This window comes from Sceloporus undulatus, chromosome 2, assembly GCF_019175285.1.
Source record: "Sceloporus undulatus isolate JIND9_A2432 ecotype Alabama chromosome 2, SceUnd_v1.1, whole genome shotgun sequence".
Taxonomy (NCBI): Eukaryota; Metazoa; Chordata; class Lepidosauria; order Squamata; family Phrynosomatidae; genus Sceloporus; species Sceloporus undulatus.
Window position 1 is genome coordinate 24,073,314 of NC_056523.1, and position 18,686 is coordinate 24,091,999.

General features: G+C 42.6%; 1 protein-coding gene across 2 annotated transcripts in view; it reads left to right on the forward strand.

The window, feature by feature from the left end:
• LOC121922465 (sodium- and chloride-dependent creatine transporter 1-like) overlaps nt 1–11,460 on the forward strand; it is a 31,214-nt gene extending 19,754 nt beyond the window's left edge. For both annotated transcript variants that reach the window (XM_042451950.1, XM_042451949.1), the window contains 5 exons: nt 564–701; nt 3,004–3,106; nt 3,838–3,938; nt 6,392–6,562; nt 9,056–11,460. In XM_042451950.1, coding sequence (XP_042307884.1) covers nt 564–701; nt 3,004–3,106; nt 3,838–3,938; nt 6,392–6,562; nt 9,056–9,202 — 660 coding nt within the window. In that variant the 3' untranslated portion in view covers nt 9,203–11,460. The remainder of the gene's footprint in view (nt 1–563; nt 702–3,003; nt 3,107–3,837; nt 3,939–6,391; nt 6,563–9,055) is intronic.
• Nucleotides 11,461–18,686: the final 7,226 nt, after the last annotated feature.

Here is an 18,686-nt window from a genome sequence, read left to right on the forward strand (position 1 = left end):
GCACCACCAAACCCTGTAAAGCTCAACAACATGGCTACCTTGCTGACTTCCATGCTAATTCTAGGAATCATGGATCCCTCCAGATGTTCTTGAACTGCAGGTCTGAACAACCCTAGCCAGCAAGGACAGTAGTGAGGAATACTAGGAGCTGCAATCTAACAACATCTGGAGGACTGCCTGGTTTTCATTCCAACCTACGCCATGGGTATCAAAACTTTGGAAGCTCACTCTTTTCTCTGGATGCATTAAGCCAAAAGTAGAGCACCTGTTTTGCCTGAGGGCAAAGTCAAAATGGTAGAACCAAAACTACCAGCAAATTTAAGCCTAAATCTCTTCCTGCAGATAATTAGGCCAAAGGAAAAGCATTTCAACATTTTAAGATCAGGGAAAACCCCATACAAAAGATGTGGGAAACCTGCAAACTGCAATGGGGCATGGCAGGGGGAATGGGTTTGTCCACTGAAGTCAGCCCCACCTCTGCATTAGGCAGCTTGAAGCCCAGCACCTGGTGGCCAATTCTCTCCTTTTTCTGTCTCCCTTGTTCTCTCCCATCCTGCTATCAGTTTGTGGGAGTGGAGGGCTTCATCACTGGTATCCTAGACATGTTCCCACAGCCAGCAGCAGGCTCACCACGCAGGGAGATCACAGCCGCAATCTGCTGCCTGGTTTGCTGCATCCTCGACCTTTCCATGGTGACTCAGGTGAGACTGGCTTTGGGGAGAATGAACAGCATCCTTTGCCTGAGATTACCATGAGGTGGGGTTGCCTATGGAGGAGCTGTCTCTTTCCCCACTGAGAGCCCCTATATCTTGTGGAATTCCCATCATCCTTGACTAGGGTTGCCAGGTCCGGTCTCATTAGGCACGATTGGACATTTAAGTATCAAGCACAGTTGCTCAGAGCAAGCCATTAGAAACACAGGCCTAAGTAATGAGGAGAACACACATACATTCTCTCTCTCTCTCTCTCTTTCACACACACACACACACACACACACACAGAATCATAGTGCCCATGGGGTTTGCAGTTTGGCATGCTGAATCCTAAAGGCCTTTTGTGGGGGTCTGCAATGGCCTGGACAGGCAGGCAGGGAGGAGGACAAGGCAGTTAGCCCCCCCCCCTGGCACTAGGTGACACCAACCTCAAGGACACCACTACTCCAAGGGTCACACAGTATATATATACCCTACTCACTCCCCTGCCAGCATTCTCGGAAGATGCCAGCCACAGATACTGGTGAAACATCAGGGATAAACTCTTCCAGATCACAGCCACATACCCCGAAAACCCCATGAAAAACTATGCTCCAATTATGTTCACATTTTAATTGTTTTAAATTAATGTCTTTTAAATGTTCTTTTATAACTATGGCTGTCATCTTGTTCAGTGGTTAGGAAATCGTAAGATGGACTTACAGTGTTGTAATCGCTGGGGATTCTTGTTTATAGTCATTAATAGCCAAAAATGAACTCCAACACCCACCTTTTCAGTCTGGCAGTGCCCTAACTGTGAAAAGCTGTTGCAGCAGAACCCCAGCTGTAAAACACTTTCTAGCTGTCTGTTCTTGGCACAGATATCATTTCCCTGCATACCGATCTTCAGTGCTTTTTAGAAACCCTTCTGTTGGGCATTGGCAGGCTGCAAAATTGGGTGGTTGGGAGGCGGCATCATCGGATGTAATTTACTACGACGAAGCTCCAGGATTGTAGTTACATCTGATGATGGAGGATTTTGACCTATGTTTTTACTGGTTTATGCGTTTATTGTTAAATGTTTTATCAATCACTCTGAGACATTGCTGAGGGGTGGTATAGAAATTCCCAGACCAACAGATAACTACTGGTGATCATTCTTTCCTATGAGCAAAGCACTCTGCATGGTGACACCACCTGCTAGCATCCTGATGTTTAGTCTCAACCAGAGTAGACCCATTCAATCAATTGTTAAATAGTGAGTCAGCAGGTAGATATGTCTAATGGATTCAATGGATCTATTCTAGTCAAGATTAAAAATGGTATTTAGGATTTAGGACATTGCTTGCAAAAATATAAATAATTAATAGTTTATTTATATTTCCCGCCTCTCCCTGCGGATTGAAAGAGGGATCCAATTATGAAAGAGGGATCCAATTTAGAAACTGAATATGTATCATCTTTCATGAAGTATTATTGTGTACATATCCACACACACGCACAGGAGCTCTCACAAGCCCTGTTCTGCAGCCTGCCTGTCACAGGGTTTTTCTGCATGGGTGATTTACCCTGAATTCCCCCCAAGTTTGTTGCATCTTCTTTACATGACGCAGAACCAAAGCCTCGAATTAGGTCCAGACTGTCTTCATGATGCCTGCACCTGATTTGGGGCTTCCTCCCCCAATCTGCATTTAAATAACTCACTTTTTGCTGCAGGGTTTTGGCATCTTTACAGTGACATTAGCAGCTATTTTCGCCTATGGTGCCTGGGAGCATCCCAGCACTGCCACTGCAGATGCAAATTGCTCTGAGGTCAGAACGTAGTGCCCAGCATTGATAGCGTGGCATGGCACCTTGTTCTGACCTCAGCAGCCGTGCCAGGTTGTGAGAGCAGGGTGATTTGTTGTCATGACTGCAAAGGAGGGCACCACATAATGTAGGACATTTGAGGAAAAATGGAGGACATTGCAAACTAAAATCTGAAAGCAATGGTATAAATATTAATTCATGTTTCTCAGTCGTTATCAAAATGGAGGACCTTTTGGAATTCCTCCCGGACAGAAAACTGAAAGGTAGGATATGTCCTAGAAAAGGAGGATGTCTAGCCATCCTTGTGAGATCCAGAAACTCACAGCAAAAGAGAGAAGTTAGAGGGGAATTTGGGGCCAGAATACTGTGGGGCACCCTGGAATATTCTGGCATGTGAAGATGGAGTTGTAATGACCAGGATTTCTCTAGTTGCAATAAAAAGCAATAGTCATGTCTGTGTTATCTTTTAACCGGTTATTTTTCTGCATCATGTGACTCCCAGGGAGGCATGTACGTCTTTCAGCTCTTTGACAATTATTCAGCCAGTGGAATCACACTTCTGTGGCAGGCCTTCTGGGAGTGTGTGGTGATCGCCTGGGTCTATGGTAAGTGTCAAAGAAGGAGAGGGAGTATGTTTCCTCCTACCACTGTCCTGTGCATTGGTCCCTCATGCGATAGGATAGCTAACTCTAACCAAGTGCCATTGTATGCATTAGTCTACCATTCCCTCATCCCCAGCTAGCATGGCCATGGAGGGTGACAGGTAACCATTGGCCATGCTAGCTGGGGATTATGAGAGTTGTAGACCAATATTTCTAGAAGACACTGGTTTGCAAGAGGTCACTAGGGAGCTCTAGCCCACTGACACTGGAAGTGACATACATGTCTACCACTTTGATACCATTTTAACTAGCATGGCTCTATCTATCCTATGGAATCTTGAGATTTATAATTTTGTGACGTATTTAGAATTTATTGCCAGAGGGCTCTAGGGCCTCACCAAATTACAAATCCCAGGACTCCGTAGAATGGAGCTATGGCAGCTAAAGTGGGATCATAGTGCGATAATTGTCCAGTGTGAAATGGGTCCTAGACACTACAGCTCTGTACTTATCTAACCATTGAGCAGAGTAGGGGAAAGTTATTTCTTAAGGCCTATAACTCCCAGAATCTTCCAGTGGCTATACTGCCCATGGAAATCTGGGAATTGTAATCTAAAAATGCAACCTTTCCAAGCTTTGGAACTGAGCCTGGGACTCTCTCTTGATGTGTTGATTTCAGGTTGTGGGCTTGACAGCCTAGCTGGACTTTAAGGTCTGATTTCTTGTTCCTTCAGGAGCTGATCGCTTCATGGATGATGTTGCCCACATGATTGGCTACCGTCCTCTGCCCTACATGAAGTGGTGCTGGTCGCTTATTACACCGCTGGTGTGTGTGGTGAGTCAAGAGTGGTGTGGGGTGTGCTGAGAAGACCCACTTCCTAAATGGGGGCTTAATCAGATTGCCTTTCCACTATGCTGAGGCTGAACTCTACAATATGGAAGAATGACCTTTTTATACCACAACAGTACAACAGTTGTCCTATTGGCTGTAAAATTCTGGTAGTCATAGTCCACAGATGGGCCTTCCAGTCTGATCATGGAATCCCAGCAGGGACAGGCCTGGTTAATGCTTGGATGGGGGCAACCATGTAATATAATCAGCCCTCCATGTTCACAGATTTTTCATCCATGAATTCAAGCATCCGTGGCTTCAAAATTATAAAAAAAAATTATAAATTCCAAAAAGAAAACCTTGATTTTGCCATTTTATAAAAGGGACACCATTTTGCCACTGTATTTAATGGGACTTGAGCATCCACACATTTTGTTATCCACAGCGGGGTCATGGAACCAAACCTCAGCAGATAACAAGGGCCCACTGTACCAAGTGCTGTAGCCTATATTTCAAAGGAAGACAACAGCAAAGCACCTCTGAGTTTTCCTTGCATAAGAAAACATATGCACTTATTGGAGTCATCATAAGTCAATAGGTTACTTGAAGGCACATATACACATAGTCCATAAATGTAACCTTTCTAGGTTCTGGTACGCTAGTTTTGAAAATACATCTACTATGCATGTAGTTTGACATGTGCTTTATTCCACATGGAAACTGAGGTTGCTATCTTATATCAGGATATGGAGGGTAATATTCCACCTAGGCAGAACTATGGTTGGTCTCTGTTCACCGCTCCCTTGCAACCCACCTGTCTCTTGCTGCTCTCCTGACACAGCCATGTAGTGACCAATGGTTCCCAAGTAGCAGCCAAAGGTCCTGAGATAGTCAGATGCAAAATGGCATTGTCATCCTCCATCAATTCTGGAGGACCCCAGATGGTTCTGAAGGATACCTTTGTCATCATGTATCTGGTTACAGGGACATAGACAGATGCTTCTTGTTCATGCCTTACTCTCGTCTGCCCACTCCATGGCCATGTCAAGGATAGCAGTAAGAAGTTGGTGGTTTTAGGGGGTGTTGGTTGTTGCATGATGGAGGGGGTGAATTTACTATCATTATAAACCCTTAGAGTTGGAAAGCACTGCAAGGGCCATCTATCTAACCTCCTGCCATGCAGGAATACACAGCTAAAGCACTCCTGAAAGATATCCATCCAACATCTGCTTAAAGAGGGAAAGTCTACCATTCTCCGAGGTAGTCTGTTCCGCTATTGAATATCTTTTACAGTCAAGATGTTGTTCCTAATGATCAGGTGAAATTTATTTCCATTTAATTTGAATCCTTTGGTTCATGTTCCAGTTTCTGCAGCAGCAGAAAACAAACTTGCTCCATCTTCTACATGACACTCCTTCAGATATTTAAAGATAGCTATCATGTCACCTCTCAGTCTTCTGTTCTCCAAGCTAAACATAACCAGCTCCCTAAGTCGTTCCTCATTATGTTGCTAACAGAATACCAGCCTTGGTCATTTAAACAGTACAGCACATGCAAAGGCACAGTGGTCATGTTTTAACCTCTCCCTGCCCCATTCAAAAGATTCCTATCAATGATACTAAGATAAAAGGATACCAGATGCTCTGGGGTTTAAGGGTCAAACTAAAAGAAATGAGAAAGGTATTATTGCATGTCTGTCTCTTTTGATTTCTTTTAAAAATGCTTTCTGATCCAACTTGGGATTGTTGCATGGAGGCTTTGATCCCATCACCTTCCTTGCCTGAGGAAAACTTGCAGCTTCCATTTTATCCCAGTTGGACAAATGAAAATGTTGGGGAACATGTTTCTCCCTCAGATATTTTTGGACTGCTGCTCCTATGCAGCTTTACTAGTAGTTTTGCTGGTTTGAGTTGATGGAGGTTGCATCAAAGACCTTCTGGGCAGCTGCATATTCCTTGCCTTCATATATACATGACATTCCACTCTTTTGCCACACTATTTGTTGGTCTACCCAGATCGTACAAATATCAAAACTGCATCTGACAGACACCTATCCTTCCGTGATCCCTATCCTGAAGTGCAAAACAACTGGACATAATATGCAAAACACTGAAAATAACTTCAAAATCTAAATCATGTAATAGATGAAAGGTCTACTTCATTATACTAGTGATGAAGATAAATGTTGTGTGGGGAGGACAGATATAACAGCCAGCATTGCAAAACTGGGAAGCAGTAGAGCTTGAGAAAGTTACTCTTTTGGCCTAAAGCTCCCCAAATTCTCTGGTCACTGGCTGGTTGGAGCATTCTGGGAGTTGTATTCTAAAAAAAATATTCCCCTAAGCTCTGGAAAAAAAACGAATTCATACTAGATGTGGGGGCCCCTCATTATTTTTCTTTTTATGTTACCTCTGTCTCTATGATGATCGTTCCTTCTTCCTTCCCTTCCTAACCAGGGCATCTTCCTGTTTCATGTGGTGAACTACCAGCCCTTGACTTACAACAAGACCTATGTCTACCCATGGTGGGGTGAGGTGATTGGCTGGGCTCTGGCTCTTGCCTCCATGCTTTGCATCCCCTGCACTGTTGTTTACAAGCTTCTGAGAAGCAAAGGTTCTTTACAACAGGTGAGTACCAGTCCCTTATCTTGGTCAGACATTCAGTGCCCAGCACCTCTCTCAACCATCAGGTTACCAAGTTCCGAAATCCAGGTTTCAATAGTTAGAACTCAGATAACCTTTATTAAGAAAGTATAGATCCAGTCCAGAGCCTTTCATTGTCAGTAGTGAATATCAAGCGTTAACACTGCCTAATTAAACTGTGCACAATTTCAAATTCATGGCGGGCTTAATTATCATTTGTTACATTTTATAAACACATTTTGTCCCTCTTATTCCCATACCACCCTTTTGTAGTTCTTACAGCTTGTTACTCTCACAGAAACAACACTGAACAAACTTGACTCAAGCTCACCTCCCTTCTGTTATTATCTCAGCACCTATGTCTGAGATCGCCCTGTCTCAGCAATCCTGTTTCTCCCGCATAACCTATTACACCAACTTCCCAACATATTATGGCAGGCAAGGTACACATGCAGTTCCTGACATAGGCTGTTATTTCCAGGCACGCAATGCACCTCATATGCTGAATCTGCTAAATGTCTACCTGAGGCACTTAGGAACTACTAGTGTTTTTGCTCCTGTTGGTTCCAGTAGGGTTACTGTTCCTCTCAGATACATCTTGGGAAAGTTACTTTTCTGGATTACAGTTCACAGAATCCCCCAGTAGCACATGGTCCAAAATAAGTAATGTTTCCAAGCTGTGTCCTGGAGTAGGTCACTGAACTTGAATGTGCTTTGTTGCACCTACATAGCACAGGTTTGAATCTTACAGGGCACCTCTGTTGAAAATAGTTATGACCAGGCTCAAGGTCTCTCATTTTACAGATGTTGGCCTGGAATATTGAAACTTCTGTGCATACTTGTGCAACTATCCTAATAAGCACAACTGTGTCCTTTGAAATGAATTCCAGACTGGCTGGACAGATGTTGCTGGGTCTGGAAAAGAAAGAACCTACTTTCTTTGCTTAGTATCCATGGGCCACCATCTCCAGTCTCCAGAAAAAGAATTTGGAAGTGGGTTATTCACATGATAAGCAACTATGGCATATTTCACCTTTCTCAACCAAATAGATTATGGAAATACATGGTTTACAAGTAAAGAAAAGTTTAACTCTTGGGATGAAGAGGCAGATTACAAGAGTTAAGGCTATGCCCATCAGGGAACCTATGTTAGGGCCCAAATTGCTGGGGTTTGCCTTGTCTGTGATGCAGTCTCAGTAGCATTCTCAGTGTAGAACCAGCTGAGTGAGAGAAAGACAGAGTGCTTCCTACATGAATAAAGAATGCATTTCACCTCTGTCTGTATTCTCACAACATATACAATGGTATTTGCAGTCACTTCATACAAACTGGATCTGAAGCCTATCAGAAAGGGGTCTTTGGCACTTGAATGTGTATTACAGGAAGGTTGGGGGATTTGTTTTCTACTGTACCTTTCCATTTTTAGAAGGCCCCATTGGCTAGTTATCTGCCACTTTTTGAAAAGCTATATGGGGCCTTCTAAAAATGGGAAAGTACAATAGAAAAGGATCCTCTCATCCTTCCTGTAATAGGGAGGTCTCTGAAGATGCTTTCAAACATTTTCTCATGACATATACAAATGCAGATATTCCATCATTCCCTCCTTAATGGGATTTCTCTTTTAGATAATCTGTCGATCTGCCTATCTATGGAAGAAGCAATGAGGAAACACAGCAGGGTTACAAGTGTCAGATGTTATTCTCATTGTTATGTGATTAGCCTGTAAAATTGTGTGCAGGAGGCAATGTGGTTGCACAATAGAAGCCTTGTTGGGAAGAACCCTAAGCAATATTTAAGGATTATTTATCTGTGGATTTTTTAAAAATGCAATGTACAATGAAGTGACGAAAGGCCATATCTATAGAAGTCACTTAAAAACATAAAAGTGAAAAAATAAATCACAACAGCAGCAGTAAAACCCAGCAAAGTGAATAAAACTATTGTTAAAAACCACGTCAGCCTCCTTGCTAGAATATTTGACCAAATAAAAATGGCTTTGATGGAGCTGGTTGATTGACATGGCTTGCTTGGGGATGTGACTATTAATGTTTTACTTATTTAAGCTTTCCCTCCAGCACTGGGACTCAAAGTGACCTACAAAAATTAAATGGACATAAATGAAAACATATATTGGGGAGAAATAGGAGAAGTTAAAATACACCAAGCTAGCAATAGACTTAAAAGCAATTTGAAACATATCCATTAAAGATCAAGAAAAGAACCCAGTACAGCACACTTAAAGGGCTTTCTCTTATAAACAATATATGCATTTTGATGTCCTTGATTCTAATGCTTTAGACTTTTTAAAACTTCTGGGCAACTTTATTTGTACTGATGGTAATTTGATGAAAGCTGCCTCAAGAACCTTGTTGGGTCAGTTTCAGCCAGGTATACGTTTCATGTAAATTAGTAATGACTAATAAGCCGGTCAGCGTCCTTCAGTTGCTCATTGATTCCTCGACCTCCTTTCTCCCTTAGCGCTGGCAGTTGCTGACCACCCCTGTCTGGGGCCACCACCACCTGGAATACATGACACCTGAAGCAGAGACAAAGCTGCTGCCCCCACCAGATGGTCTTGCTGCAGTTCCTCCAGAAAAGGCGACCCTCTTTGAGACTGTGATTTAATGTCTTGTACCCTCTCCCTGTAGCAGTAACACCAGCAACAAAGTCTATGAGCTGAGGAGAGGAGGGGATGGGTATTGGACTTGCAGCTCACCCTTGGGTTTGGCTGTGAGGTCACCTTCTGTACCTTAGGAAGAGATTATCTTCAGTGAGGTATCTGTGACTCATGAGAAGAGCCCTAAGTCAGTTTCCATGGATCTAATATTGTTAAGTTAGAGGTGTTAATAGCAGCAGCGGGGAAGAAACACACGCACATAATCCCCACATTTTTCTGGAACGGCCTTCTCTCAGCTAGAGGTATCCAGATATGTGTGGGACTGCAAATCCCATGTTACCACTATGGAGGCTACCAGCTGAGAGAAGAAAGCTGTAGACAAAGATCAAACCTCTCCCTTCCATGATCACCTCATCTAGTTATTAACAGTATTAGGACTCTAGCTTCAGGCCGAGGGCATTCATTCCCTCATTCCAGAAAAGGCTGGGCCCGCTAGCAAAAAAAAAAGAGGGTACAGAGCTCCTGCCAGGGTCTCCGTGGATATTATTCCCCACGGAGGCAATACCCTGGTAGCTCTGTCCTCCCACACCCAGCCGGTGCTGCTTCCAAAACTTGCTGGATTCTGGATTCTGTGTGGAGCTGGTGTTGCTTTGTTTTGTTCTTTTTCATTTTGGTTCCATGGTTATCCTTCCAGTCTGCTATTTTTTAGCCCAGTTTCCAATATGACCTTAACTGGTTTAGGCAGACTAACAGCATCCTGCTATTCAGGTCCCCATTTCTCATTCCTGTCTCTCTCTCTCCCTCGGGGGGAAAAACAACCACCCCCATTCTATTTCCAGCATTCTATGGCTTACATCCTTCCTTCCCACTCCCATAATCACATTCCTTCCACAGTTTTAATGATAGCTGCACTTAACCATCTTGATCATGTAGCAATTTCTTGTGTGTGTGTGTTTACCATCTTGGGCATCATTTCTTGCCTCTGCCACTTTAAATGTGCTCATCATCCTCTGCTGCATTCCTTCTTTCCTGGGAAAAGATTTCTGCCATCCTGCTCCATTTTTGGGTTTATCAATGGCTTCCCTGGGAGCCCAGGAATGATGCTCCTAAATCTTCCTGTTGCTGGCAGGGGAAAGGGAGCCACACCAAAAGGATAAAACCTAGGCCTCTTATAGGTCCTGTCAAGAATTCTGAATCCATTCTGCAGAAATAGTCCATTTTGGCATTGCTTTAACTGTCATGGGTCAATGCTGTGGAATTCTGGGGATTGTAGTTTGTTGTGGCACGAGAGCTCTCTGACTGAGAATGCTATATGTCTCACAAAACTACAAATCCCAGAATTCTATAGCGTTGAGACATGGCAGTTAAAATGGTGTCAACCTGAATTATTTCTGCAATGCAGATGCAGCTCCTGGTTGTGATATCAGGGCACTTGGGGTGGCGATGTCTTTTCTTGCACATCCTGCTTCTCGTTTCACAAACAAGCCAAGAGGAAGCTCTTTGAGACACGCACAGCCATTATTAACACAGCTGATATTTTTCTTTTTGATTGGACTTCTGCCTAACAGAGACCAATGGCAGCTGTTGGTTCCATGTCTTTGCAGTGCTGAGTCCACTTAAAGTTTGAGCTAGCTTTAAAAGAGCTGTCCAAGGTGCTGAACCTATTTAGAATTATTAGGGTTCAAAATCTCGGGAAGCTCTTCTAAAGACTGGAGTGGATCCATTGCTCCACTGACCTGGCAGTCGCCATCTGCCACTGAGGGAGACATTCAACAGATGTAGCTTTTTCACACAGGGAGGTACCACACTGGGACCCGCCATAATGAGGAATCCCAGAGGAGTTGCCAGGTTAGTGTGTTGCAGCAAAGCAACAGTAACAAATCTGGTGGAGATTTTTTTTGTGGCCATTGGGAAAAGCAGATCATCACAGTAAAGGTACAACTACTAGATTCCTAGTTGTCTAGGATGAGCGGGGGAAATTACATTTCTTGATTTTTTTTCTCTATCAGTAATGATGTTCTGATGGCCCCACTCCATCCCCCATGCACTATACCTCCCAACAGTGCTGCTTCATCCCTCCAAAGTATGCATTTTGTAATATATGAGTGTTTGTGCCAAATTGGGCTGAGCCCATCTTCCACTATTCACCAAGTTGTAATCACTCCCCTCCCCTCCAGCTTACTTCTCTACTCCTTGTTTTTGCCGTTACATACCAATGTACTACAAATCCAACCTCTGACAATAAAAATGGGAGAGATTCTGTCTACCTGTCAGTGGCATCTTTGTCAAGCCTGGGCCTCTGAAACACCACTTACTGGTAGTATCTTTTAGACCAGTTTCTGTTGTGTTGTTATGTGAGTCTCCAAGTTGACTCTGACTGGTGGGAACCCTTTCATAGGATTTTCTTGAAAAAATTTATTTAGAGGAGGCTTGCCATTGCCTTCCTCTTAGACTGAGAGAGCATGACTTGTTCAGAGTCATCCAGTGAATTTTCATGGCAGAATGGGAATTTGAATTGTGGTCACCTTGATTCCTGTCCCAGAATTCAAACCACTACGCTATACTGGCTTTTTTTTAACAGGGGTCACCTACCATCTTGTATATTGTAGTTCCCAGCACGCTAGTTTAGGAGGGCACCATTTCTTATGTTATCACACAAATGTGATCAGCGTTTGACTTTTAGAAAGTTTTAAAACATGCTGTGTCTCCATCTCCCCCTTTTGTTAAATACTATTTTATTAAGGACAGCTAAGGTAAAACTACTGGTGGTTGCTTGAGCACAGCAGAGAAAACGAAAGCAACTTTTGCCAGCCCTCCAAAAGTGTTGGATAAGAAATGCCATAATTTCTCACTGGTCTTGCTGGATGGAAATGATGGGTACTGTAGTTCAGCATGGGTTGAGAAAGGCTGTGATCAAGCAGTGTTCAAACGTTTTCATCTCTATAAAAATTACAGTCGGCCCTTCTTATACACGGATTGTTTTATACACAGATTCAAGTATCCATGGTTTGAAAATGTTCCAAGAAAGTATAAATTTCAAATATCAAACCTTGATTTTCCATTTTTTATAAGGGACATCATTTTGCTATGTCATTATATTTAATGGGACTTGAGGATCCACGGATTTTGTTATACACGGGGGGGGGGGGGTGGTCTTGGAACCAAACCCCAGCATATAACAAGGATTCACTGTACATTGTCTTCTGGGATTGACATATATACACTGCAACACTGACTCCTCTGTTTGATGGATAAAGATGTACAAGTCCTCAGAGCTGCACCCAACACTCTGCTCTACGTAAAACTGCTTGGATTGAAGTGAAACATTATTAAATAATACTTACAAGATGTGGTCCCCCTTCTCCAAATTGCTACTCTAATTACTCTGTCGCTCTTCAAGGAACTCAGGGTGACATACATAGTTTTTCCTCTATTTAATTAACATTTTATCCTTACAGTCCTGTGAGGCAGGCCATACCTGAGAGGTTATGACTATCCCAAAGTCACCTATGGAGTTTCTTAGCTGAGCAGGGATAGGAATCAGGCTGTCTTCAGTCCTAGTCCAACCATTTAGGGCAGACCTCTCCACCCTGTTGTCCTCCAAATGTGCTGTATTACAACTCCCATCACCCCTTGTAACCATAGCAATAGTCATCAGGGAAAGGTTGCTCTAACCATTGGCCAGCAGAAGTAACCATTGCTTAGTTAGAAAATGAAAGTATCTGGTGATTGAACAGGCAAAGGGTTTGTTCCATCCAGACCTTTGGGTTTGGCAGTATTTGGATGAAGAAGGCAAGAAGTTCACCTGGGCCTTACTGAAGCTGGAAGCTGGACCAAGTAGGTAACCACCTGAGCTGCCCAAATTGCTAGGATAATTACCATTAAATCAGAGCTTGGGAAAATCACTTTTTTGGACTATAGCAGTGGTACTCAAACGTTTTACCCTTGGGACCCCTCTTTACATCTACATGCAGAAATCAACACCAACATCCACACACACACTCAACACAGTATATGAATAAAAATATTTTCTTTATTTAGTGTGCGTATTTTCATCCTTGCACCCATGTACATTGATATTTTAATATTTTATAAGGGAATCACGTCATTTAAATTAGAACAGTTTTAATTAAGTAAATTCAATATTTAACTCAATGCATATGTAAATTTTGCACGTAAAAAGTTGGAGGGGGGACAGGAGGAGGGGGAGGGATCAGGGCCACTAAGTCTCTCTCTCTCTCTCTCTCTCTCTCACACACACACACACACACACACTTTTGCACACACACCCCGGGGGTCCCAGTCACCATTTCAGAACCACCGGATCACAGCTCCCAGAATGCTAAGAGTGTTTGGGCATACTAATACTACTACTACTAATAAAGGCTGTGATTCAAATTATCTGGTAACATGAAATGGGGGAAGGTTATCTAGACCTAGGGTTGCCATAAGGCAGGACCTCCAAACTGGGACAAATGTAGGACAAATGTAGGGCCACGTTTTCAAATGTAGGACACATTTTATTAAAAATGGAGGACACATGAAAAAATTGATACTTTTTTAAAAATGTGAATATAAATGCATGTTTCTTAGGCGTGCTCAAAATGGAGGACATTTTGGCATTATTCCTAGACAGAAGGCTGAAATGTACTTCTCTTTCTGGCCAAACACCCCCCCGCGCCTTTGAAAACTACATTTCCCACTTCCAAGCAGGCATAGCATTTACAAGATCCCCTTGTGCCATTGAAAACTACATTTCCCACTCCCAAGCCTTCTTAGGAATTCCCCCCTTCCACCTTTTCCTTGCCCCCTCCAACCCCCCCCAACCCCCCCCCCCCTCTTTTTCCCAGGGGTGTCTCAACTTAGGAGGGATTTATGGGACAGATCCAAAGCCTTTTTTCTTTTCTTGAGAAGCCCTGGACCCCTGAGAAGAAGAGGAGGGGGATTAGAGAGAGGAAGAAAGAGAAAAAGAAGATGAGGAGGGGGGAGAAAGGAAGAAAAAGGAGAGGAGGAAGAGGAGGGGAAGAGGAGGAGAACTTGGAGAAGAAGAAAAACGGAACAATAATAAGAAGAGAAGGAGGGAAAAGAGAAAGGTGGAAGCAGCAGCTCACCTGAGTGTAAATTCCTCCCTGCTCAGATGTTGCCCAAATAAGGAAGCAGAGGGCTGGCCAATAGAGGCAGGGCAGTGCAGCAGACCCCGCCCCTGCTGGGTTCAGCCCTCCTGCTGCTGCTGCAGGCATGTTTCACAGGGAGCACTCTATAGAAGCCAGGCAGCAGCCCTGGGAGCTCAGAGTTGGGCAGCCACCCGGGGGCGGGGGCGGGGGCGGGGTTGGACCGGGCACGCCCCCCAGGGGGCGGGAAAGTCCCACCCACCAGCGTGAAATGGCAACCCTATCTAGACCATATAGTATTGTATTATTTTTCTTCTCACCACAAAATGCTAATCGGCATGCACTCCGATATAAAATACCTATATTACAAGAGATTACATAAGACAAGCAATATAATAAATAGAAGGTATACTGTACTAGTCAGGAAGTATAACAAGCAAGGACTTTGTTTTCCTTTTTTCTGTGGTGTTGTATTTTATTTATAACGCTGCTGTATATTGTGTTTCCCTTTTTACCCATACCACATAGTACTTGATGAGTACACTTATGTATTATACTACTTTTCTTTGATAATTGACTGTCTTATGCAATTTATTGTAATATGTAATAGTGCATTTGTATCATTATTATTGCATTATTCTAGTTACATCATAGTGCTTGTTGATTACCATATTGTGCTCTGTGTGCCTAGCTTGATTGTCCCACTTGTTTTTGGATTGTTGTTATTTCCTCACTATACAATACAATAAGAATAGCAGGACGATTTCTGTCATCTAGGGAAGGATAAGTACACACACACCAGCCCTTACTTACTTCTTACTTCTCTAGGCAGGAACTGTGCTGTTTTCCTCCCATTTATGCTGATTATAAAACCACTCAGAAGAAATGCAAGGGGGGAGCGTATCTGGGTAGGCATTCTCTGTACAGAAATTGCAAGAAATTGGCCAAACCTTTTGTTCAGTGCTGGATTGTTTTAATCAATTATCTACCAACTAAAGACTTGCAAGATACAAAGAGCAGGATTGGACACAGAGGAGGGAGGCATGGAAATTGGAAGAAGGAACATCAACAATCTAAGATATGCAGATAACACCATAATACTAGCAGAAAATATCAGAGAGATGGAAAGATGATTGAAGAAGGTCAAGGCAGAAAGTGCAAAGGCAGGTTGAACAGGAATAAATGAAAAATTATGACCACAGACAATCCACTTAATTTTAAAGTAGATAATGAAGAGATAGAAATAGTTCCGTACTCAGGCTCAGTCATCAATCAAACTGTAGACCACAGTCAAGAAATCAGAAGAAGATGAGGATTTGGGAGGACAGCTATGAAGGAACTGGACACGATCCTGATGTGTAAAGATATATAATTAAATACTGAAGTAAGGTTTTTCCATGCCCTAGTCTTTCCCATTTACATGAACGGTTGTAAGAGCTGCACAGTTAAGAAAGCTGATAGGAAAAAAAATCAACTCATTTGAGATGGGTGCTGGAGAATTGTTCTGAGAATACAGTGGGCCACTATAAAGACCAATGGATGGATCCTAGAGCAAATCAGGCCCTAACTCTCCTTGGAACCAAAGGTGACTAAATGGAGGTTGTCGTATTTTGGCCATACAGTGGTCTCTTACCTTATGTTGGGGATCGGTTCCAGACACACACACACCACATGAGGCAAAAAGTGTGTATGCTTGAGCTGCATTCAATATAATGGGGCTCATGCAGGCACTGCAGGCATGTGCACCATTCATCCTTTTGTTGCATGGCTTCAGCATAAGCTGAAAGCCACGTATAGAGCATCCACATATGGCACGGGCGTACTGTATTATGATAAGAAGGGGCTCACTTAGAAAATATTTTAATGCTTAGTAAAGTGGAAGGCAATAGGAAAAGAGGAAGCCCCGATTTCCCCCCATGTGAGAAAAGTCCATGGATTCTTTAAAACACAGCTTTCCTGGACCATGAACACAAGGTGGCAGCAGAAACACTATCATCAAAGCTATTCTTCTGCAACTTCAACCTTCCCCACTGCACAATAACAAAGGTTAGCAACATCCCCTTGCATTAATTCTCTGGGAATCAATGGCAATCCCGTCCAAGAAGAGTGGACTCTTCAATCAATCTGGCCTGCCTTAAAGAGCAGCAGCAATATACAAAGCTTGGAAAAGTCACACTTTTTCGGGATTGCAATTGTGTGGCTGTGTTTGGACTACAACTTTCTGGACTGCAGCTCTCAGTGGCTAGGAGATTCCAAGAGTTGCAGTTTAAAAAGGAGTATGCAAAAGGATCGTGTAGTACCTTTGAGACTAACTGAGTGATATGAGTTAAAATATAGTACCGTACTTACATTGACCATTGATAAGCTGAGCCAAATTTGGGGGGTCAATTTTTGGACTAAAATTTCTAGACTTATACATGAATATATACAGTAATATCAATCATAATTGAGAAATTATTGGGGCCCCTCTCTATCTGAACCAATTTTAAAACCAGTGTTTCGAAAGGGTGCATTCTCCAATAGCCACAGCAGTATGACAGAGAGTTACATAATACAATGGTGCCACCTATTGAGCAGAATGCATACATCCATTCCCTTTACTCAGTTTTGCACACTTTTGTTGAGAGGTTTGAACAGTGATGATTTAGTTAGCTCTGGAGAAGTTCTTAGTAGCTGTTCCAAAGTTTAAAGGGGAGAGATTACACTGTGATTTCTGCAAAGGGAGGAGGGGTGATAACTGTGTCCCCAAAAAGGAGTCCATTTGCTCTCTGAGACACAGAGTAAAGTGATGCTGCAAATTTAAATGTGCCTAGATTGCCAACAATTTTGACAGAGTGGGCATTTCAGGTTTCTTATGTTGGTGATGAATTATGTTGTATGCTCATGATTCTAATGAAAGCATACAAATGTACATTTTTAAAATTATTATTATTAAATAGCAGTAGAGGGGCTGCTGAGCAGCTTCAGTCCATGGAGATGGGGGAACTGCATCTTTCTTTCCCTGTGCCACAGTCACAAAAATATTCCTTAGCAGTTAACAACAGCAGCAGTAACAGCAGCAGCAGCAACAACAACAAGCCTAGCCCTATAAAGACCACAGTTATAAGTCTCCCTTATCTGAAATGTTAGGGACCGGAAGTGTTCTGCATTTTGGAGTTTTTCAGATGTGGGGATATTTACATATACATGAGATATCTGGGAAATGGGGCCCAACTCTAAACACAATTCATTTATGCTTCATGTACACCTTATACACATAGCCTGGGTGTAATTTTAAACACAATGTTTTAAATAATTTTGTGCATGAAAAGTTTGTTTGCAATGAACCACGAGGACAGAAAAGTGGTATTGTGTCAGCCACCCATTTGGCCAATTTTGGAGTATTTTGGATTTCGGAATTCCAGATAAGAGGCTTAACCTGTATTTGTAAACTGGGACCTTGCCATCTGAGGCTTCTGCCTCCAACTAAGGTAAAGCAATTTTTTCTATTATTGGGACTCATTGGCATGCTTTGCCTCTACATCTCCTAACGTTTTCCTGATGCAAAACATGAAGACTTCTTGAGAAATTCAAGGGTCTTCTTTGAATTGCAAATGGACATTAGATTTCCTTGACTTTGAAAATCTACCAGTGACCACATGGCCAAAGGAGAAGGTGCCAGCCTGCAGATAGTCCTCCCTACCATCTGAACTAAGACCAGGAACAGAAAATGCAAGGATTTGAACCCTGGTCTCCCGGAGTCCTAGTCCCACACTCAAACTACTACACTACGCTACCTCTCCAGTTTGGATGTAGCATTTCACAAGTTACATTTTATTTTTGCAACAAAGTCACAACAAAGTTACATGTGAAAAGCAACCTTTTTTCAGTTTAATGCCGTTTTTTAATCAAAGCATTTTAGGAAGCATGATGATTGGAAATTTAATAGGGCTGTGTCTGAGCCTAATAAACACATCCTTGAGTAACGATTGCTTATGTTTTAAAGTACCATAACACGGGTAAATGGATGCTTATATCCAAACATAATTTCACTGTACTCAGCACTGACTTGAACATATATTAATAATCATTAGCATGTGTATAGTGTTTTCAAGTGTTCAAAGCCCTTCAGATGCATTATCTTGTAATCTTTTTGACAACCATGTCAGGTGGGTATTATTATCTTCCCCTTGCAGATGGGAGCAGCTGAGGGACCCTCAGGCAGCCTCTTATCCTAAGGCAGTGATGGCATTTGAAACAAAGGCTTTTTGGTTTTGTAGCTTGGTCTGTTTATCACTACATTCACAAACAGTAAAACAAACACAGTCCCACACTCCTCCCAGCCAGCAGATTTGCAACACAGAGAGCTTGAAAGTATTGCTCTTTATCTCCCAGGATTCAA